Below are 24,172 nucleotides of genomic sequence, written 5' to 3'. Positions count from 1 at the left end.
GCACACGCGACACCGGAAGGAGTTGGTGCCAGCGGGGCGGCTCTGGTCGGCGGCTGCATGTGATGGCATGCTACATGGAATGAAACAAGAACAAATGATTATTACATTGTCTTTACATTGTCAATGACACATGGAACAGGACAGTATAGGACAGCACAGGACGACGAATAGAGAAACGAAGTAGGGTGTTTTTCGTCTTTGTGTGTGTGGTTTGTGGTTTGAATGAATGATGGGGTAGATAAAAATTAGGAGTGGTGACGGGCTTCCGGAATGGAAGAGTCACCCGATATCTGCCTCATCTGCTACGTGAAGTTGTGTTTTCGCAGCTAACCCAGCTTCGACGGAATATCCTCCGCCTCCCAAAATTTGGAATTTAATCTGTCGAGTTGATCGTCTGCTTGGATGGTGACTCTCGTCGAAAACGCAGAGACAGCTGTCGACACATTCTAGAAGACGGGGCCGGTGAGAGTCCAACCAAACACGGTTTCTTGCCCAAGGAGTGAGCCACAAATGTTTGGCCGGGAGCCGCTCAGGATGACTGGCGGAAGGATAACCACGCCAATCAAAATGTCTATCTGAGCACCTTTGTAGAAGTATGGATCTGCCAGTTCAATCGCTGGTAGCTCCTTTAGGAAGCCTTTCGGCACACGGAATGATGGCAGCTTGTCTGCCAATTGTGGAATGACGAACGCTGAGGTCTCGATATGGAGCTTCGGCTTCGTTGGAGAACCAATGCTGAAGTTGCATAACTTCTGCGGTTGGCCCGCAATTGCATGATTCAGCCCAGATACTTGGGCTTGCACGGATTAGATGTTCTGATCGTTAATAGCAAAGTAATTTTGCACATTTGTTGCCGAGTGATTCGGAGTGGACTGTATGTTGGAAAGTGTGGCTGAAGTGGAAGAGGCACCATTGTGGGCACTGTCGCCCCGATGGAGAAGAGTGTGGTACCGCCTCTTGCATGTGAAGCAATTGTGCGCACTCGTACACTCTCGGAGTTGGTGACCTCTTGCAAAACAATTCAAACAGAGGCTTTTCTGTTTGATGTAGGTCATCCGATCATTGACCGACATTTCAAGGAAGCTTGGACAGACCCGGACAGGGTGATTCTCTTTTGAGCACAAGTCACACGATTTGCCTTTCTGAGTGACTCGGGCCTTGAAAGAATTAACTCGCTTTGAACTCTGCTAGCGGTAGAGTTCTGCGAATTGAAAGTTTGTTTCACGTCCTCAATAGCCTCCAGTGTACGATAACGCTCGTTGAGGAACGTGCTCATGTCCTGCCATGCGGGAATCTTGGACTTGTTCACCAATGATTGCTCCCATAACGAGAGTGTGAGCTTGGGGAGTTTGGATGAGCAGAGGAACACCAGGATGCAGTCGGCGAAAGGACTAGAGACGGAAATGTCTGAGTGCTCAAGAGCGGTCTAAATCGTGCCATGCAGATCTTTAATCGCTGCCCCCGACTCTTCCGAAACCGTGGACAGGTTGAAGAGTATTTTGAGCTGGCTCGTGATCAATAAGCGCTTGTTTTTAAGGCGCTCACAGAGAGCACTCCAAGCCGACGCGAAACCATCATTCGTAAGCGGAAACTTGGAAATGATATCGTTGGCCTCATATGCGTTTTTAGAATTGAGATGGAAAAGTTTTTCAACCGGAGTCAACCTTGGATTGTTGATGATGATAACGGAAGGTCGGCCACCGCAAGTAATCCCCACGGAAAACTTCGGTGTCGACTGGAGGGAGCCGGCAGCGGACGACAAGCGACGGGCTGTGGTCGGAAGCTTGAGTGAGTTTGGATGTGAATGGATAAATGTATATAATATACATATATATGTATATAGATGTGATGATATATGTGCGTGTATAAGTAAATGTATGGTGATGTATGTGTGTCGTATGTATATATATACATATTTGCGACATTTACATATAACACAACATCTATATTTATATATATATTTTTTACATTTATCCATACATATACATATATATGGAGTGTAGTGGATCTACGCGCGTTTTTCGATGAATGTGCAAAACTTTCTTGAAGAGCTTGCATACACTGGAGTGTGTTAAAGTACATACAAGTACGGCCAACACGGAAAATACAAGCGAACTCTTTTAAACTGTATATATACTTACACATACTTTTACATATATGGATATATATATATATGTATATACTGTGCAAAGTATACACAAAGTAGAAAAGATAGCGGAAATTGCCGGTGGAAACGCTTATATACTTATATATATGTATTCTGTGTCATATATATATGTAAGTAATATAAAAATGGCGTGAACACGACACTTCGAAAAAATGTATGCAAAAAAGTGTATTACTTATCTTTAACCAATTGCTGTTGCTGGAGTCGAGCGATATCCGGCTCGAAGGACCAAATGCTTGTAAGGGGGCGTCGAATAGGTAAGTAAGAACACTTTCACTTTGCTAAAAATTGTAGAATGAACACTTGTAGTGCGCACAAAGAAAGTAGAACATATGATGTATGAAAAAGACACTAAAAGTGGGCAGGGTGACCAACATGAGGAGAAACTAGATCAGTGTGCCCAGTATACTAACTTTGTCACTATCGATATCAATCGATCGCGACCACATTGTCAGCTGTTTTGAGTGGTCACACCTGCCATCTTCTGACATCAACAGAGCTTTTAGAAGATGGAATAATTCGACCGTCTCGGACCCCATACAATTTGCAACCTACATATATAGAGAAGACCGCATTGTCTATTATTAATGTAACGAATTCGTTTGGTGCTGTTGTAGTTTTCATACAGTAGCTGGCTTCTCCTGCTTTGCTCAGTAATATATGGGTTTTGAAAATGGATAATGTGCACCACTATATAACAATAGTACATTAAGTAATCACCCACAAATGGCTAGACTTTGTAAGAGGAGTGGAATGTGGAGGGTACATTAAACAACGATGAAAGAGAAAGGAAAGGAAGGTAGGTTAAAAAAGAATTTGTAGCCACTCTCTAGCACAGCACTGATGTTGTTGTGTGCATACGCCCTGGATTAGAAATACCTAAAGTGCTGTTTTGCCTCTCAAAAAATAATGTTTTATGAGGGAACGAAAAAGGTTTTTTCCATGGTCAACATAACGTCAAACACGTCAACAACTATCAGCTGTCAAAACAAAACTAAGGGCTGAATCGCGCTGAATTTCAACATGGCTACCTAAATATGAATGGACTATAGAAATAGTTAAGTACGAGACATATTTAATTTATAACAATATAACACAAGTCGCTTTAACCCTAACAACATTGCAAGTAGTTGCGCCCATAGGCCAAAATTCAAAAAATCGACATTACCAAAAATTTACGAAAAGTAAATAAATTGTTTCAAAAATGTCCAAGCATCTTAATGGCATACGGGATTTTTCTTAACATCTAACGGAACTTTCTTTTGTGATGTTTTTTTTGTGTTTGTGGACAATTTAATATATGTATTCTTTTTTCGCTTATTTTTATGTTATTATTTTTTATAGCGCTTCTTATAACTGCGAGCTTTCACGCATGTACGTCTTTGATCTTTGATGCACAGAAGAGGGCACGAATGCAGAAAAAACTCGAAGAGTAACTTGTTTGGTAGTAGAAAGCAGAAAGATAATTTAAATACTCTTATACTTATTTTGGATGCTAATAATCAAATTTTAGCACTGCAACTCCAACGAAAATATTTTGGCGCACCATCGGCATATAAGCCGTACTAAGGTTGTATGAGAGCTATAGGACATAGTCTTCCGAGTAGCCAATTTTTTAACTATATACAAAATATTTTTTTAGATTTTTAGCGAAAATTTCATAGCGATATCTCTACGGGAAATATTTATGGCCGCGGCTCCATATAAGCCCAACCACTGTGAAGTGTAAGCATTCACGCTGCTGTTTATGTTTTATTTAAAATATTTTAGATTCCTCCAATCAATATCGATATTTTCGTCTGCTTCCTGGCGGCCTTGTTCACTATCCTGTGGCATAGCCGAATTTTCTCTTTTGTTTGTGCTTTGCTCGTTGGCTGTTTGCTTTGCTCCGAGTCATTGGCGCAAAAAGACTCTGAAGTGACTGCCGAAGCATTGAATAGTATGGGGAGAAAGATTCTAAACACTCACTCAGGCTCCAAACCGCTCCATCTCGTCATATTTCGTCCAAAGTCGACAAGGAAAAGGCAACTTCCTGTAGCTCAATTTCGTGCTAAAATTGATCATCTGTCTCCTTCTGCTACTTCGTCTGTCAAAACTCCTTCGTTGCCAAGTCGACTTGCCGATGCTCCAAAACCACCAAGTGCTGTGCATCGTCAGGTAACCACACGATCTGTAGTAAAACCCGTACAATGGCTCTCAACAACTTCGTCACCGTTTCTGACAAACTGGTCCAATTCGAGAATCGGGTCAGAGGGCCTGCAGCCGAGGACGACAACGTACATGCGTACGAGATCCGTCGTGACCGGCTGCAAGAGCTCTGTGACAATGTAGAGGCCGGTTATGCCACATGCGCTGATGCATTGCATCGAGACGGCGCTAATGAAGGCATAGAAACCATGGGGGCAAAGTACGATCACTGTTATTCAGTGTATGAGCGGTGTCTCGCCCGTGTGAAGGGGCAAATTACCCAAGTATCCGGGTCAAGTGTGACACATCTGCTCCTCCTGTTTATTCCAGTGGCTGCCGGCTCCCTCCAGTGGACACCGAAGTTTTCCGTGGGGATTACTTGCGTTGAACGACCTTCCGTAATCTTTTCACGGCCATCTACGTCAACAATCCAAGGTTGACTTCCGTTGAGAAATTCTTTCATCTGAATTATAAAACTACAGATGAGACCAAAGAGATCATTGCCAAGTTTCCGCTTACGAATGATAGTTTCGCGTCGGCTTGGAGTGCTCTCCGTGAGCGCTTTGACAACAAGCGCTTATTGATTACGAGTCAGCTCAAAATACTTTAGATACGCTGGATCATCCTGTCCACAGCAGAGTACAAAGCGAGTTATCTCTTTCAAGGCGCGAGTCACTCAGAAAGGCAAATCGTGTGACTTGTGCTCAAAAGAGAATCACCCCGTCCGGGTCTATCCGTGTTTTCTTCAAGTGGCGGTCAATGATCCGATGACCTACATTAAACAGAAGAACCTCTGTTTAAATTGTTTTGCAATAGGTCACCAACTCCGAGAGTGTACACCGCGCGTGCACTAATCAATTCAGGGTCCGAAGCGACTTTCATTTCTGAGCGTTTATTCCAACGCATAAAGTTACCATTCCAGTCCGTGCAAGCCCAAATAACTGGCGTGAATCACGCAGTTGCGGTCCAAGCGCAGAAGTTATGTCACTTCAGCATTGGTTCCCCAACGAAGCCGAGGCTCCATATCGAGACCTCAGCGTTCGTCATTCCATTTCAGTCATCTTGAGCGGTTCCCGGGCAAACATTTGTGGCTCACTCCTTGGGCAAGAAACTGTGTTTGGCTGGATTCTCACCGGCCCCGTTTTCCAGAAAGTGTCGACAGCTGACTCTGCGTTTTCGGCATGAGTCGACATCCAAGCAGACGATCAGCTCGACAAACTCATTTCCAAAATTTTGAGAGGTTTAGGATATTCCAGCAAAGCTGATAAAAGAGTCCGATTTCGTTTGAGGAGAAAACTTCGTTAACACAACTTTTCGTAGCAAATGTGGCAGATATCAGGTGACTCTTCCATTCCGGAAGCCCGATGGCATTGAATTCGGTCATTCCAGATCCATAGCGCTGGCTCAATTTCTTAAGAACGAGAATCGTTTGTCCAGAAACGATTCTCTAAAAAGCAGTATAATGCCGTTCTCCAGGAGTACACGGACCTGGGGCACATGCCTATCTGCCTCATCATGCCGTCTTCAAACCAGATAGCACCACATCGAAGGTGTGGGTCGTTTTTAACGCTTTTGGTCCACCCTCAAATGGCAAGAGTCTAAATGATTTCCTTCATCCAGGGCCCATTCTCCACTCGGATCTCACATTGCAGATCCTCAAATGGCGATATTTTCGGTATGTGTTCAATGCGGACATAACAAAGATGTATCGTCAAATCCTAATGGACTCAAAGCACACACCTTTACCAACGAATTCTGTTTCGTACGTCGGACAGTGAGATCGGTGACTTCGAGTTACACACAGTTATATTCGGTGTCAACTGCGTGCCGTTCCTGGTCCCCCGAGTCCTCCAGCAACTCGCTGAAGACATACGCTTGCAGCTTGCAAGTCGAGTCATCTCCGGCAGCATGTACGTGGACGACGTTCTGGCAGGAACACAGACTAAGGAATAGGCCATCAGGAGCATTACGGAAGTGTGTGCAGCCCTGGACAGCGCTGGCTTCCCACTGAGGAAGTGGACTTCGAACAACAAGAGCTTGCTGAAGAGCTGGCCCCTTTCGTTATCCGAGCCAAGATCTTCATGCAGGAGATCTGGCTCAAAACGCTCGACTGCACAGTGGTTGGGCTTATATGGAGCCGCGGCCATAAATATTTCCCGTAGAGATATCGCTATGAAATTTTCGCTAAAAATCTATATGTCCTATAGCTCTCATACAACCTTAGTATGGCTTATATGCCGATGGTGCGCCAAAATACTTTCGGTGGTGCGCCAAAATACTTCCAAGATATGTATAAGAGTATTTAAATTATTTTGCTGCTTTATTCTACCAAACAAGTTACTCTTCGAGTTTTTTCTGCATTCGTGCCCTCTTCTGTGCATCAAAGATCAAAGACGTACATGCATGAAAGCTCGAAGTTATAACAAGCACCTATAAAAAATGATAAGCGAAAAAAGAATATATAAAATTGTCCACAAACACAAAAAACATCACAAAAGCAAAAAAAGCAGCAGATTGCGTCGCAAATTTGACCTTGAAAACAGTAAGATAGCCTAAGTTTATTAATGATTATACACAAATCTGCAAGTATCTGCAGCTACATTTAAAGTTTTTATTTCCTTTAAAGATTGACAAATACACTGATAACACACATTAAGGGGGGATCGGGGCGCAACGTATTTAAAAGTCTATTTAAACATGAAAATGAAGTACACAAAATACATAAAATCAAGTATAAATAATCAAACATATACAACAAATAATAAATCAATCAGATTAATTTCACAAGAAGAATTTGTTAAAGCTAATACCTAAAACTTTAAAGTTTTTTTTAAATTATCGAATTTGGACATCTCTTTCAAATTTTGGAATTGAAATGCCATTTTGTTTTGACGAAAAGCTAACTTAACGCAGCTGCGCTGCAAAGTTCAATAGGTTTTCGCGATTTGCATTCTGTTTTTAGAAAGTTCCGTTAGATTTTAAGAAAAATCCCGTACGCTATAAAGATGCTTGGACATTTTTGAAACAATTTATTTACTTTTCGTAAATTTTTGGTAATGCCGATTTTTTGAATTTGGGCCTATGGGCGCAACCACTGTGGAATGTGACGAACCCGTGGATCTTTTACTTTTACTGTGATGATTCAGAAAGGGCGTATGGAGCGGCGATCTATGTCCGCGTTGAAACGGCGAACAAAGTGGCCACGCATCTCCTCTTCGAAGACAAGAGTGGCTCCTATCAAGTCACACTCAGTGCCACGTTTGGAACTTTGTGGTACAGTCCTCATGGCTGAGCTATCTTCGGCCTTCTTTCTGAATTTTCTAGCAGAGAGTTTCCAGACTGTCTTTTGGATAGATTCAACAATTGTTTCAACTTGGTTGAACAAGTCACCATGCAAATGGACAGCCTTTGTGGCCAAAATAGTCCAAGTAAGCGACTCCAAAAGTTGGTCGCATGTGCGATCCAAGCACAGTCCGGCAGATCTCGCAAGCCGAGGTGTCCTGCCACAAGAGTTGATTCATAACCCTATGTGGTGGCATGGACCAGAGTGACTCCATCTCCAACCGGATCAATGGCTAACATCTTCAAGTTCCATTCCGGAGACTCTGCTGGAGCAGCGAATTAGGTGTAACATCGCCAAGTTACCTCCTACTCCTGATTTCCTGAGAAAGTTTTGGCAGTTTTCGATTTTTTTGATTTGCGGGGGCGGAAGGGGGCGTGGAAAAAACAAATTTGATCTGCGTGCAAACATAACAAATGCTGTCGAAAAAAATTATAGCTCTATCTCTTATAGTCTCTGAGATTCAGGCATGCTCCGGTATTCACTTTTCGTTTTCGTTTTGGGACCAAAACCGAGATTTTCGTTTTTAGGTGCTCTGGTTTTCACAAGTATTTGATCATCGTTTTGGTATTTCTTACTTCTGAAACAGCGACTTGTGTTTTGGTCAGAAGTAAACAAAGCGAAAAAAATGCCTTTCGTATGTCCAATATGCTACGTGGATAGAACTCACATAAGGATAATATTATCCTGTATAGATGATTTATGCTTCCCCTGAATGATATATATTTGCCTTTTGTCTTTTTTTGCAGTTAAAGATTTGAAACTTACGTTAAAAAAATCAGTGGAACGGCAATGTTTGCCACAAAAAAAGGGGATGCCACCTTTTTAATTGATTTCATTCTAGAAATTTCAAAAAAAAATTTATAAAATTTTAGCACTTAAATAATGTAATTAAATAAATTAATTTTTAAAAAACATATTTTGTCCAACTTCAACAAATTTAATGCCATCCGTTTGAATACACAAGTGTTTTTAACTTGCTTTTTCATTCCATTAAAAGTATGGCAACTTAGGCGATAACTCATGGTGTCGGATTTATCGGTCGCTCACCAAAACGAAATTTGTTGTTGCCGACGGGAAAATTTTATTTCCAAATTTGAGGTGGGGTCAGAAATTATTCGTTTTACAAATAATTACAAGCCCAATTGATCTTCTAGCGGTCTTAAAAGAACGACAATAAACCAATAAGTCAACTATTTTCATTCCTTTTGCAAATAAGATCCGATTTAATGTAGAAAAAGGCATTTGCTTTTCATTTCGGCAAGTCAAACTTGCTTGTTTTGCAATTCCCAAAAATGTTGTGAAAGTGAAAACGGGAGCACCAATTTTCCAATTTTTTGAAAACGAAAAGTGAATACCGGAGCATGCCTGAATGTGTGGTCACGAATTTTTATGTTTTTTACAACTTCCGTGCCAAATTTAGGCACATAAAGCTTTCAATGTAGCGTATTAGCCTATTCCTACTGCACCAAAAAACCTCGGTTTTTTCCGTTAAAGTCGAATGTTACGTTCGCCCAATGAGAAAACCCATAAGAAACAAAAAGTCGGTTCGAAACGTAAAAAAAAACTGAGTGCAGTGGAAAAAGGCTATTACTCTAAAATTTGTGGAGCTTGCAAAATGTAGATTTTTTGCAGGTCATTTATTTCGATCATCTAAGAGCGCCTCAATTAAAAAATTATAATTTTTAAAGATCATGTAAATATATTAACATTTCAATCGTACCCAAATTTCTTTTAAAATAAAAAGGCCTCTAAAGGTATTGATGACGTGACTTTGTTGTGGATATTTTTATCGAAGAATTTATAACCTTCAATGGTTTTAGTATTTTTCAATATTAATAATGTGGTCACACAATCATTATAAAAGAGAGTGAGCGAGAGTTCAAGTGTGTCTTTAAGTATGTGAAAAGTAAATATGAATATAAAAAAATAATAGTAACTTTTATTTTATTTGTGATATGTTCGTATATATATGTATATACTGTATATCTACATATATAAAGTAAATTTATTTGAACTACAAATATTATTTTCTAAATGCATAAAAAAAATTTATTCAAACATGTACACACATCAAAAGTGTACAATGTATCTGTCCTATTCGTTTCATTAGTTGGAATGAAATAGTTAGAAGTATAAAAGAAGAGTTGCCACGTTCTGTGTATTTTATATAAGCTATTGTTGCCGATGTTTCACAAAATAATTAAAGAGTGTTTATTATTTTAAATTGTAAAATTTGCATTTAACTTGTCGACTAAATTAAATTTTCATTATCAAAAATGAAAATGCTGCAAGTTGAATGTTATTTACAGTAGGTGGCAACAATGGAAAATCAGCCATTTATATTGTAGTAATTGTACCGTCCCGTTGAACGTGTAGTTTCGAGCATTTTCGTTTTAAAAGAGGTTACTAAAAAAAGGCAATTAAGACTTATACATTTTAGTGAGTACATACGAGAGATCAATATAAAGTAGTGATTGATATGTGCACTTTGGAGCTATTCGGGAAACACGAATTAAATATAACATATAATCATACTATTCAGCATACACATGCATGCAGATATACATAAATTTATGCACATACATACATATACGTACATATGTGAAAACGTTGAAATGGCTTGGCTTCACACAAACATACATATTGTGTATGTGTATATATCCCTACAGAAAGGCATATGTACATGTGTGTATCTATATTTTTATATGAGTGTTTTAGAATATGTGCATAAATATATATGGATATATGTATATATGAAAATACTGAAAAAATTGGATTTAATCGATACTTGTAAAATCATTAAAATTAAAGGGTATTGATAAATTTCTCAATTAAAATTATACTAAAATAAAAAGCTGGTTAGCTAGCTATATATGTATACATATACATATTGTATATGTGTGTGTTTGAAAAAAATAGTTGAGGTTTGCTCAACTCATTTTCAGCAGCTATAAATATGTAGTTTAGATTGTATTGTATAATTACATATTACATACATATGTGCGGATATGTATTTCTAATGCAAAGCATATGTGTGTGTATCTATGCATAAGTGTGAAGAGAAGTACAGACTTAGCGTGATTGCGTCAATGACTGACTGACCAGAGTTGTCAAGTGTGTTATATATGTACATACATACACTCATGAATGTGAGTGAATAAATCCATAGAATATACACGAGCCTTCCATCCATCACTACACTTCTTTCTATAAGTATCGTATCGTGTATATGAACTTCTATATAAATATCGAGTATAACTGCACGTATTTTAAATTGTTTACTTCGGACATTATTAATTTAAATAATGTTTCTTTATTTGTATAAATTTATTTAAAGGCTTCAATACACTGAGCAACGAATCGTATTTTGGAACTAACCGAAATATCAACCATAAATTTTAAACGATCAGGAAAACGAAGATTTAACCATTGAAAACAAAATTTCTACCAAAGGCCGTGTGAGTTCTTTTTATGACAACGATGATAGCGGTCGCCAAGTCGATTCTGGAATAGTCGCGATTGCATTCGGTAATGGGAATGGTACATCATTACCACCCACTATTACTACTACAATTACTGCGAAACATCAATTGGTCAAATTGAACATAATGCGCGAAGCGCTTTTTTCTCAGGACGGTTGGGGATGCCAACATGTTAATCAAGACACTAACTGGGAGGTGCCTAGCTCACCCGAACCGACCAATAAGGATCAATCAGGGGGACCTCCAATCTGGAAACCCAACATCAATAATGGCACTGACTTATGGGAATCGAATTTACGAAACGGAGGCCAACCGCCCGCACAACAAGTACCAAAGCCGTCGTGGGGTCACACTCCATCATCAAATTTGGGTGGGACTTGGGGTGAGGACGATGATGGTGCGGATACATCAAGCGTGTGGACGGGTCAATCGACAGGTAACACATCAGCATCAGCTGGAACAACTGTGGTTGGAGTAAATGCCGCAAGCGTTGGACCATCAGCTTCTGGCCCGCAATGGGGACAGAACGTTGTCGGGGTTGGCGTCAATGTCGGATTGGGATCATCTGGTAATAACAGTAGCGCCACATCTGGAACATTGCCTGCAGTGAGTGCAGGATGTAAGTACATATCTTTTAAGTATTCTGAAATGTTTTAATTACTAGGGGTACTAGGTATATATATATATATATAATATATATATATATAATATATATATATATAATATATATATATATATATATTATAGGTAGTTAGGCAGGCTCACGTTCCTCGCTTCAATGTATATTTCCGTGGTATAGATTTTTTGTTTTGCAGCTTAATACATTTTCACTTACAGCTCACATCTAACGAAGAATTTCAATTTGAAACCGTTGCATAACTTGCAACATGTTAACTTACCCTTTGACCTGTGCGTTTATGGTTCGCTTAGAGAAGACGGAGGATTTTTTACATACGGAAGTTCAAAACGTCATATGTACATATTAGTTTCGCAGCAAAATGTTGAATATCGTTACTATTCATCAAAAAATTTTCATTATCAACTTGATTCACTTACATAATTATACTGAAAAATTCGTCGGATTTAAGAGTGATTTTATTAGTGGCTTTTTTTTAGAAATATTCCTATCTTGTTGTATTTCTTTAATTGCATTAACTGTAGTTAAAGAAAAACTTCATCAAAATAGAATAAAATACAATTATATTTCCTGTTGCCAATAAGAGATAGTAGTCTTCTCCCTTATACCTGGTATAAATATTAATATCAAAAAAGCGCAGCTGCAGCTATCAGGTTTTAGCTGCAATGGTTGAAAATCTGGGATATCTGAATCTCTATATTGTATTTTGAATGTTATAGTATATCGATATACCAAGCATAGCCTTTGGTATATTTTAGTATTCTTTGGTACATTAATTCGGTATATTTTAAGAACATTACAGCACGGCGTAATGGTATAACGGGTCGAGCACACTCGATTGTATATTTTTACCAGCTGATTTCCATATATCCTAATATCTTTTGCTTACATACATTTCTAGGTGGAAGTGGCGGAAACAATATTACGGCACCGGGAACAGTTGGAGGCAATGTTGGTAATGGTGGTAATGGATGGGGAGATCCCCGTGAAATTCGTCCACTGGGTGGAGGAGGTGGTCCCATGGATATACGAAATGTGGATCCGCGTGCGGATACAATCGCAATGCGGGGTGTTGGCGCCGGTCCATCTGGGGGTGATCCACGAGACTTACGCATGATTGATCCACGTGATCCTATTCGAGGTGATCCACGCGGCATATCAGGACGTCTTAATGGTACGTCCGAAATGTGGGGACACCATCAACCAATGGCTCACAATCAGCAACTGCAGTCGCAGATTAACAAAATGGTGGGATCAGGTGTTGGAGCGGCTGGTGGTAATGTGACAAGCTCAAATCTTGTAGCTGGCGCGGTATCTAGTAATCTTGGCGGTCAGTGGGGATCAGCTCAAGCTGTAGTTGGTGGTCCCAAAGATATGACGAAACAGATATCTGGTTGGGAAGAGCCATCACCACCACCACAGCGACGAAATCTACCCAATTATGATGACGGCACATCTCTATGGGGACAACAACAAGCTCGCGTACCTGGAGGAGGTGGCAGCAGTGCACACTGGAAAGATATGAACGAAACCATGGGACGGTCACATTTAATGCGAACGCAAAGTTCCAGTGGCACTGTTAATGCTAACAATGTCCCGGTAGGTGGCAATCCTAATAATCCGATGACAAGCGTGGTAGGCCCGCAAACGCGTCTAGCTAGCGCAATCGGTGGACCAAGTGGACAGCATGGTAAGCCTGACGCGACTGCCATGTGGGTGCATCCAAGTGGTAATGTTGCAAATAGAAATAGTTCTGCCGCGAACTCGTGGGGTGAAGATGGACACGTTGGTAATTCCGGTAATAATTGGATCGATGATAAATCAAGTACAGCTATTTCACAAATTGCTGCAAACTCGTCAAGCTCGTGGAATGATTCACCTGGTGGTTGGGGTAAACAACAAACGAAATTGTCAACAAATGCAACTACTGGATGGAACAATGCAAATGCAACTGCTGGGAATGTTGATGGTGCTGATCTAACATCCGATTGGCCTCATGGCACTGGTCTTGTTAATAAAACACAGCAACAGCAGCAGCAACAAAAACAACTTGGAGGTATTAATGTCAACGTGCTTAGTACGGAAATGGTTAAGCAAAGCAAGCAATTTCGCATTTTGGTGGAAAACGGGTTTAAAAAAGATGACGTAGAACGGGCCTTACTGAGTGCCAACATGAACATTGAGGAAGCAGCGGAAATGCTGCGTGCCAATGCGAATTCATCATCCTTAGCTATGGAGACGGGTTGGCGTCGTCACGATGAAACGCTTGCTTCGTATGCTGACCACTCGAATGCAACAAGCAGTGGAGGATTTCCACCACAACGCTATCCTGTTGGTGGCGGAGCTCAACCTTCGATGTCATTTCCTCCGGTAAGTACTAATATACTAAATATAATCGTGGCGAGCTCAGTCGGTCAGCATGTTCTTTGGTTTTTGTAATTGCTTTTCTGTGAAGACGACTTTGTTTGAGTTATCTCAAAATAGTAGAAAGTTGAATTAAACGAAGAATGGAGTAAAAATTGACTTTTTAGCCTTTCATGAAAAATAATAATTATGTAAGTTGAGAGGACTACTTTATGACTACCATCATCTTTAAGACAAGATAAAATTTCCATTTATCATTATCTGCTTATTTCTTCATTTTCATTCTGAGTATGTGTATCTGTTACCTGAAAAGTTATTATAAAAAAATGATTTTACAGTAGTAACCACATTTAAAAACTTATATCATTCTAACCCATGGGTACACAATTTATAAAAAGCAAAAATTGTTTGAGCGTCTGGCTAAATCTTATTTTCAAAAATTGTAGAATAAGCTCGATATAATGTTATAGTACTGAATGTAATTTATCTTTTGATAAGATGCACTAAAAATGTAACAAATGTGTAACGATTAAAATAATCAGACAGCATACACAATTGTTGATTCCTTCAGAATAATATTGCTGTGTCAAAAGCCGAGATATTACAGTCATCACCGTCCATATGTGCATCAAGATCTTGTATAATTTAGATAGAGCTATATGTATGATAGAGCTATAATTAAAAAAATTTGTTCCAAATATACATTTCGTAATATTAATTATAATTTCAATACAGAGCTCTCACTGTAACTTCTTCTCTTATCGGCAGATGAACACGATCAAAGATCATTAGCACTTTTTTATACCCGCTACCCATAGGGTGGAAGGGTATTATAACTTTGTGCCGACAGGAAATGTATGTAACAGGTAGAAGGAGGCATCTCCGACCCTATAAAGTATATATATTCTTGATCAGCGTCAACAGCCGAGACGATCTAGCCATGTCCGTCTGTGTGTCTGTCCGTATGAACACCTAGATCTTAGAGACTACGAGAGATAGAGCTATAATTTTTTTTCGACAGCATTTGTTATGTTTGCATGCAGATCAAGTTTGTTTAAAATTTTTGCCACGCCCACTTCCGCCCCCGCAAATCAAAAAAATCGAATAACAAGCGTAATTTTAAAGCTAGAGTTGCGAATTTTGGTATATATAATAATAACTATAGTAGTTATGATTCCTGATTTGGTTGTGATCAGATAAAAATTTTGGAAGTTATTAAAGAAATACTTTTCTATGGGCAAAAACGCCTACTTACTAGGGGTTTTAGTTGCTTTGGCTGACAATCTGGTATATTAAGGTATATCGAATGCGGTACTATATCGATATACCACATATATCATTCGGTATATTTTTAGTATTTATTCAGTATATTTTGAGAATAATACCGCAAAATATATTGCTTTTATTCAAAATGGGTAGCGGGTATCTCACAGTCGAGTACACTCGACTGTAGCTTTCTTACTTGTTTTTTTTTTAAAAAAGATCAACATTTTCCTTCAATAGTTTTGTTATGGTCAATGTTTTCATTTTGCAAGTGCACTTGGCGAAGAACTAACTTGGCGAATTTTGATACAAACAATCAAAACTACTGTATTTTTGATTCCTGAAAGTATGGTTGCGTCATATGAAAATTGAAAATGTTAATCAAGATAATAATAAAAATTCGAAATTGGGTGATACTTATTAAATTGCTATCATTGCTTTTGTGGCGTTATGTTGTGAATCAAATACGCATTTTTCTACACTCAGTGGCGATAAGCTCTTTATACCACTTTCGTCGTACTTTATCGGGTCTCTCATGGAATGCCTTTTTCGCTGGAACTTCTACATTCATACGTGCGACACATCCGACCCAGAGTAATAGTTGTATTGAAAAACGACGTGTTCACACACGAATACTTATAGTATATGGAGTTAAAAGCTGCTATCTTAAAATTGTGTGGCTGGGTTTGTTTCTCTTGTCCATATTCATCTATTCTTACGTTGTTGCTCTGGCTACATTAAATTTATTATTAATTTTGTCTTTTATCTTTAGAATAACTTATTGGCTAATATGAGCGGCACTGGCGTTGCAGGAACCAATAATCCGAATATGGCTGCCTTACAAGTGCAAAAATATTTGAATCAAGGTGTTGGGCCACATAATGTCTCCGTCGGTGGAGGACCTCAGTCAGTTAATGTGAATGCAGCAAATGCATCAGTCGCATTTTGCCAACAAAACGCATCAAATGCGATGTCAGCACCAGCAACAGTAAATATCACTTCGAATGCGAACAATCAACCATCCGGTCAGCATATTCGTATGTTGGGACAGCAAATACAATTGGCAATACATAGCGGATTTATATCGAGTCAAATATTAACACAGCCTTTAACGCAAACAACTTTAAATCTATTAAATCAGTTACTTAGTAATATAAAGGTTTGTTTGGTCCTTTTACAAAAATATTGGTAATTTATTAATTTTATGTTAATAAACTTATTTATTTTTTTAGCATCTTCAAGCAGCGCAGCAATCTCTTTCTCGTGGAAGCAATGCTAATCCAATGGCTGTTAATGTGGCCATAGCTAAATATAAACAACAAATTCAAACATTACAAAACCAAATCAACGCACAACAGGCTGTCTACTTAAAGCAACAAAATTCACAACAACAACAGTCACAGCACTCATCTGGACATTTAAATAACGTGTCAAATGATTATTTAAGAAATCACGATGCAATCGCAACTCTTCAGGGCAATTTTTCTGAGCTGAATCTTAACAAGGTATGATCTATTAATGAGACTATTTATCAATTTTATTAATTTTATAACATTTAGTAATCTAAAAACAATAGTTAGACTATTTCGGCCAATCTGTAAGCTATATATAAAGTGAAAACTACCATGAGCGGCCAGCTTTAGTTGCATAACTTACGTCCGTTAGACATTGGCTTAAGTATTTTAGCGGAATTTCACACGTTCAGTTTATTTATTTTTTACAGTTTCCCCAATATTTGTTTGACTAGACTGTTCAGGGCATTTCAATTGTTGGCTACCAGAGAAAGTAAAAATAGTGCCAATGCTGACCCTGACTTCGAAAATTATAATTGATGTAGATGAATGACAGCAGATTTCGATTTGTCTTCTGCATAATCTGTGGCACTAGAAAAGAGTAAGGTTTTTAAGAGGAATCTTTTGAATTTTTTGATTATCAATTTAAACCAATAATTCAAAACGCTGTTTGATCCCGATTCGTCAACCTAGTCACGATATGTTGATGTTCCATCTCTTTTGGTGTTCTGGCCATTGCCTTGCTCTCCTTGGATCCCTGCATTATCGCTATTTATATTTCTTCCAAACATCTTTATATCTGTGTATGTGAGGTTGCGTATCAGCTGTAACTAGACAAATTCATAAAACTAACTAATCCAAATACATAAGATCAAGTTACCAAATTCTATATGAACGGGATGCTCCAATTAAAGCGTTTTAGAAATGTCATTTAGGTTTAAAAATCAAGGAGCACAACAAAAATCTTAAGAGAACGAAACACACTTATTTAAGACCGTTAAAGTAGATGGGTATTAGAACTTGGTGTTTACAGGAGACGTATGTAACAAGCAAAAGATGGCATCTCCCATCATCTGAAGGCTATTACTTTAATATATCGTGAAGGAATGAAAAGATTATATATTCATTTCAATTTGTCTTACTTGTATTCATAATATTTATAGCAAAGTGGATATCAAGGTGCACCCAATCAGCAATCTCGATTAAACCAATGGAAGCTTCCAGTACTAGAAAAGGATAGCATTGCTCCAGATAACACCGATTTCTCAAGAGCTCCCGGTACAACAAAGCAAACTCTTTCAAGCAATTCCAACAACATGGGAACGTTGGGCTTACAAAATGATGGGTAAGAGTGTATGAGAGAGAATATTTGCATTTATAATAAATTTTTATTTTAATGTAGCACTTGGTCAACTGGACGTTGCATTGGTGATGGTTGGCCAGATACATCAAATGATAATGAGAACAAAGACTGGACAGTCGCTTCAACAGCGGCAGCTGCTTATACCGATCTAGTGCAGGAGTTTGAACCAGGAAAGCCATGGAAGGTAACTGTAGAACTGCAGCCTGTTATCAATAACATACCCAAGCAGAAGTTTATTTTTAAGGGTTCTCAGATCAAAAGTATTGAAGATGATCCCAGCATAACTCCTGGCAGCGTAGCTCGATCTCCATTGTCTATTAATCCGACGCCAAAAGATGCTGATATTTTTGCCAACACTGCTGGCAAAAGCTCACCGACTGAACTTCCACCTCTTAGCTTGTCGTCGTCGACTTGGAGTTTTAATCCAAACCAAAATTTTCCTAGGTAATTAATTATATTAATTAAAAATATTCACAAATTTATCAAATTTATATGTGTAGTTGGTCGGACAACGCTCAACAGTGTGCCACCTCAGAGCTCTGGACTAGTTCTCTAAACAAAAGCGCGTCTCGAGGACCTCCGCCTGGGTTGAGCACAAATAAATCTGGTGGGGTCGGTGTCACTACAGCAACTACAGTTTCATCATCCGCAATTGCTGGCAGCTCCAATGGCTGGCTACCTAATCGTGGTATTCCCAACACTAACACAACTTGGACTGCAGCCAATACTTCTTGGAATTCCAGCTGGCTACTTTTAAAAAATCTTAATGCGCAGGTAATGTAAAAAAAATACTGATAAGTTGAGAAATCGATTTATTCTCAATTGCCTTATCAGCGGTGCTCTGGTTCTCACATTTACAAATTGGTGCTTCCGAATTCACTTTCACTAAATCATATCTTGTTGGTGGAATGTAAAAATAATAAATTTAGTTGAAGTAAAATATGTTATTTATAAATTAATATGTTTAATTTAATTTCGTAAATGTTAAAAGTGCATAAAAATTCTAAAAGTGATTAAAATGTGTTAAAATAATAATATTCTGTGGACTTCAATTTTAAAACTATAATTTTTTGTCGGCAACGTACTTCAGTGTTTACAACTCACACTACAAAGATTTTTGTGTAGTTACAATTTTTCAATGATTAAAAGTTTGTGATTTCCCAAACCACCAGTGATTTGCAAGACACCCCTGAATAATATATCAAAATCAAATTAGAAAATGTTGCATCGCAAACCTTGACTTCGAAAATCTCAATTGAATAGGTTGCAGCACTTAAAGCCAGCGGAATGAAAGTTGATTAATAACCGAATCATTCAGCTTAAAATTTGTTGGCGGAATGAGCTGTGGCACCGCCGAATGCAAATCAGGTGTTTTAAAGCGGATGCGATTTCTGACTTACATTTTTAGTTTGCTTACTATAATGAATGATAATAATGCTGATTTATTTTGCTCTGATTTCAGATTGATGGCTCTACCCTACGTACCTTGTGCATGCAACATGGCCCTCTTATCAGTTTTCATCAATATTTGAACCAAGGAGTTGCCTTATGTAAATATACAACACGGGAAGAGGCCAATAAAGCGCAAATGGCATTGAATAACTGTGTGCTCGGCAACACAACAATATATGCGGAGTCACCAGGCGATAATGAAGTTCAGAATATATTACAGCATTTGCCGCCACAGGCTCCGTCCTCGACAAATTCGACAATTACATCAAACGGTAGCGGAATTTCTGCCAGTAACAGCAGCGTTGGCTCTGGTACAAACTCAAACTCCGCCACAAGTAGTACCAGCAGCAGCAGCAATGCATCCAACACTGCAAGCAATTCCAATTCTGCTAACGGCACTGTGGTTTCTATTGCAAGTCCACCTGCAGTCGTCGGAGCGGTTGCATCGTCAGCAGCATCTATTAGCAACAGTAACAGCAGTAACATTAATAATGTAAATTCTACTTCTGTTAATGGGACGGTTAACAACGGCAACAATTCTGCGACCAAAAATTCTTCTAGTGGAGGCAACAATCCAACAATGGCATCAGGACACGCAAATGTTTCTACTGTCTCTGCAGCTGGCAACAATTCAACTTGGCGACAGGCACCTCCGACTCAAAATCAAGCTCTACAACAGGGTGTAAATAGACCCCCCGGTAGGGAAGCTGACTACGATTATATATCTCAATTTGTTTGTTCCATTGTTGATGATTAATTATGTGCAGAAAATCGAGACTCAAAAACCATAGATTTTAACGAAAAAAAAAAAAGAAAAATCACACACACTCACCTAACAAATCTTGATTTAAAAAAGATTGATTCAGTATGGAAGTCTATAAAGTAGATCGACTGATAAAAGAAAACATAGAATTTTGTATGCCTCTAGATTTATTATTTTTCGTTTAATGTTAATAGACTTTAGGGCCTGTATATGTAAGAAAAATATACAAATACACACCGAAAATAATTTCAGCTTAATATACATACCTTAATAACAATTTGTAGACATCCAATTTACCATATATTGCATACAAAATTAAGAGGTTCGCTCAATATCAATAATTGCCCATTATTATTAAACTTTAATAAAATAGTCAAAATGGAAAATATCGAAAGTGGAGTATAAGAAACGTCAGTCTCAGTTATGCAAACATTATTAACTATGTACAAGCAAGCAGTGGTAAACTGTGTGAGTGCCTCCGAAGACTCCAAGTATACATTAATTCTACTGACTGTTCTTTTTAAAAAGAAGGACAAAAATTGCAAATTAATTTAAAAATGTATAAGAAATCGCAAAAAGTTATTTACAAATTTTTAAGTTTTTTTTTTACTATTTTACTGTCAATATTCTTAGACATACTATAACTAACATTTTTGAAAATTTTCGGATTTTAGTCCACTTTTCGAATGTTCACAATTTTGTTGAAATGGGATCTTTCAGGTAGGGCAACAATATTTGAGACTTGGAGTTCTTGGTAATTAACCATATATGCTTATATATATAAATGCTTCCGTTGTCGCGAGATTCACGGATATGATTATCTTTGGTATTTAAAAAAAAACTATTGAAAAAACTTCAAAACCCAAAAAACATCGTTTTTTTGTTTTGTTAAAAATTGTACAATTTGTTGCTTCAAATAGTTTCCCATTTAAATATAATACATTTTATTTAAAAAGAATAAATATCGGAGGTATTGACACGTATTTTAAAGGTTAGATATGCTACCTCTGCTCGCCACTGTACGTAGGTAGTCCCTACGACGAAATGAATGAATGTCTAACACAATGAGTTTATAAAAACTTTAATTAATATTTTTTTTCATTTAAAAAAAGGATGAGAAATGGCAAAAAAATAATACCTGTGTTATATACATAATAATAGGAAGTTATAATCTATTATGGTTTTGCTTTCACTAAAGCATTCCCACCGAAAAATTCGGTTAAACATACACAAAGTTAGCTCACAATAAAAATACCAATGAAGTTAATTAGAAAATCAATCGCCTTTAAATAAATATACGTACACAACATATATTTTTACTCTTGGAGCATAAGTATCGGGAAATAATTCAACTTAGGTTAAAATTGTCAAATTATCGTTCGTATTCATTTTTAAAACACAAGTGCAAAAATGTGGACAACAAAATACTCATCATTCATTAAACAAAATTCCACTAGAACGAAAAACCCCAAAAACAAAGACTCAAATAATTGACTTCAACATACCTATAGATATTTTGAAACCTTTAATTTTTTTTTACTAGTTCGAAATTTTCTTTACTTTCCATATCGTAAACTATATTTTAGTAACCATAAGTCCTTAACAATTGTTCCTCTTCAGGTTTACAGTTTTGGTATACATACATATTACATATATTATGATTGTATGTACATTTTACTTATTTATCTTCGTAAATAGTATGTACGTACTAATTTATTAGAATGGTTTGCATGTTTCCAGTGACGAAAGCGAAATGACGTAATATATCTATGTATGCCATAAATGCACATACATTTGTCGATTCTTTGCTTTGCTTACAATTACAGTTAGTACGAATTTTATGTATTTCAGAAGCACAGTAAAATATTAACATAGTCTATACAACATGAATCAACATCTACATACATCTTAAATATCAAATAATTAGGTATCTTTAACAATAGCAACTAATTTCAATAAGCAATTATTCATATACATTTGTCGTATGCAATGATCAGTTGCAAGAATTGTATTTTCCAATAAGTATACATACAACTAAAACATGCTTATTAATTTCAAATGGGTAGCAATTTTATTTATGTACATTTTTGTATAATGTTTCGCACAAAATGTTTGTAACCAATTATGTACATGTGTCTGTATGTAAGAAATGTTAGTTAAAAAATATGGAATTTACGATGAATTCTAGATTGCATTTTTAAACAAATTCTAGAATTGTTTTTAGGGTAAGGGTAAAAAGAATTCGTTGTTGATCCTAGATCAAATTGAACCTCTAAATGAGTATGAACACAATTGAATTTTTGTTTGTGGTATTGAAATTAAATTTAATTTTTTGTGTTGAAACGTTGTGTTTAACGTTTGATGTCTCGATACTTCTAGAAATTTTCGGAATGAATTTATATAATTTGAAGGTTTGTCATTTTTAACGCATAATAATGAAATTGCAATATACAATATACGGTGGCGCATATAATATATTTCAAGTGTAAAAGTTTAAAAATGAGCAGAACCATTTTAAATATATATACTTTCTTTATATTGTGTGTAGATTTATATGCACTATAAATTTTTTAATAGTTAAAAAGGCTATTACAATTTTCAAGTTACGTTCACTTTATTAAAGCAATAAAAACTTGACATTTCTCACTCAGAAAATATTAGGAGGGAGAAAGACGTGAAACTTTGAAACAATATACATATAACTTAAGATAATGGTCATTCCTATATAATTAACACCAAAATTTGAATTTTCGAGTTATTTCACATGCGACAGGTCTTCGAAATTGAAATGAAAGCTTTGGAATTTTCTCCGAATATATATATCCAATATATATTAAATCCTATAATCGGTATAGAAATATTTTTTTACATTCAGATGATACGATATTCTATTTTATTAATTTTTATGCATAACAAAATTCTAAACTGTATTTTGAAAATAAATCGTTGAATTGACGGTCGAAAGTGGGTGTAAAATAATTTTAAAACACGATATGCCACGATCTTTGCCTTCATCCTTCCTTGATTGATTGTCAATTTGATTTGATTTGATTTTTTAGTCAATATTTTCTCCTTTTCACCTCGTTTTGGTTGTATGCGTTGATCATAAATATTAATACTTTATGGTATCAAAGATTTTTTTGGTTTATTTTATACAATTACTAGTTATGGTAAAAGATAGATAAAATCGGTTATCAAAATTTTAGTAATGGAGAAAAATGCACATTTTTTTTTTAAATTTTGAAGGATGGGCCGAAGAAAATCAATATTGTATTGTAAAATAATGTTGGAGCCAGCTTTGCAGTTAACTTCTAACAAAAAAGATCTGAATCAATTTTCAAAGTACATAGTGCACCGCCGACAAATTAAAAATAAACTAGTTTTGTGTTAAAAGTTACAACCGTAAATATAAACCAACATATATTATTTATATTATGTATATATGTGGTGAGTGTGTGTTATCGAATAAATGTTAATAATGTTTATCTGCAGTAAGTAGTAAGTAGTAAGATATTTCTTTTATTATTAATCGTAAGTTGAAAATGTTAACTGAATGGTAGACTTTGCGTTTTTTGTATTAATAATTGCTAAATGTAAATCTCTCACATCAGAAATGGAATAAAACTAATTATTTTAAGCATTATTGTGTTATGAAAAAATAAATTTTAATAATAAATATATTAAAGTTAGTTACTATAGATTTAATAACTCCTACAAAAATTACATACATATATAAAAGATTTCATAGCTGTATTTAAATTACGTCAGATAGTATTTTAAAGTACATAAAATATTACATGCATGTATTGGCGTATAACTTATATACATACATACATATATAAATTAGTGTCAAATTAAA

General features: G+C 36.9%; 1 protein-coding gene across 3 annotated transcripts; it reads left to right on the top strand.

The window, feature by feature from the left end:
- Positions 1-9,489: 9,489 nt before the first annotated feature.
- Positions 9,490-20,407, top strand: LOC117573165 (protein Gawky). Of its 3 annotated transcripts, none has more exons than XM_052006269.1 (10): positions 9,490-9,592; positions 11,035-11,798; positions 12,718-14,186; positions 16,216-16,602; positions 16,676-16,948; positions 17,899-18,080; positions 18,138-18,282; positions 18,343-18,542; positions 18,599-18,872; positions 19,561-20,407. In XM_052006269.1, exons 2-10 carry the CDS (start codon positions 11,306-11,308, stop codon positions 20,305-20,307), a joined length of 4,170 nt encoding a protein of 1,389 aa, XP_051862229.1. In that variant the 5' UTR covers positions 9,490-9,592; positions 11,035-11,305; the 3' UTR covers positions 20,308-20,407. The 3 variants fall into 3 exon arrangements, with proteins under 3 accessions (XP_051862229.1, XP_034112019.1, XP_034112021.1); XM_034256128.2 differs by lacking the exon at positions 9,490-9,592 and adding an exon at positions 10,034-10,136 and having other exon boundaries at positions 18,352-18,542; XM_034256130.2 differs by lacking the exon at positions 9,490-9,592 and adding an exon at positions 10,034-10,136.
- The last annotated feature ends 3,765 nt before the right edge of the window (positions 20,408-24,172 follow it).

Source organism: Drosophila albomicans, chromosome 4 (genome assembly GCF_009650485.2).
Source record: "Drosophila albomicans strain 15112-1751.03 chromosome 4, ASM965048v2, whole genome shotgun sequence".
Taxonomy (NCBI): domain Eukaryota; kingdom Metazoa; phylum Arthropoda; class Insecta; order Diptera; family Drosophilidae; genus Drosophila; species Drosophila albomicans.
This window is presented reverse-complemented; position numbering and strand designations above follow the sequence as displayed.

Coding starts and splice junctions, on each gene's coding strand:
- LOC117573165 (XM_052006269.1), top strand. CDS start 11,306: ATGCGCGAAGCGCTTTTTTCTCAGGACGGTTGGGGATGCCAACATGTT. Junction 16,603..16,675: donor AGTTACTTAGTAATATAAAG/GTTTGTTTGGTC, acceptor TTATTTTTTTAG/CATCTTCAAGCAGCGCAGCA. Junction 18,283..18,342: donor AACCAGGAAAGCCATGGAAG/GTAACTGTAGAA, acceptor TTTATTTTTAAG/GGTTCTCAGATCAAAAGTAT.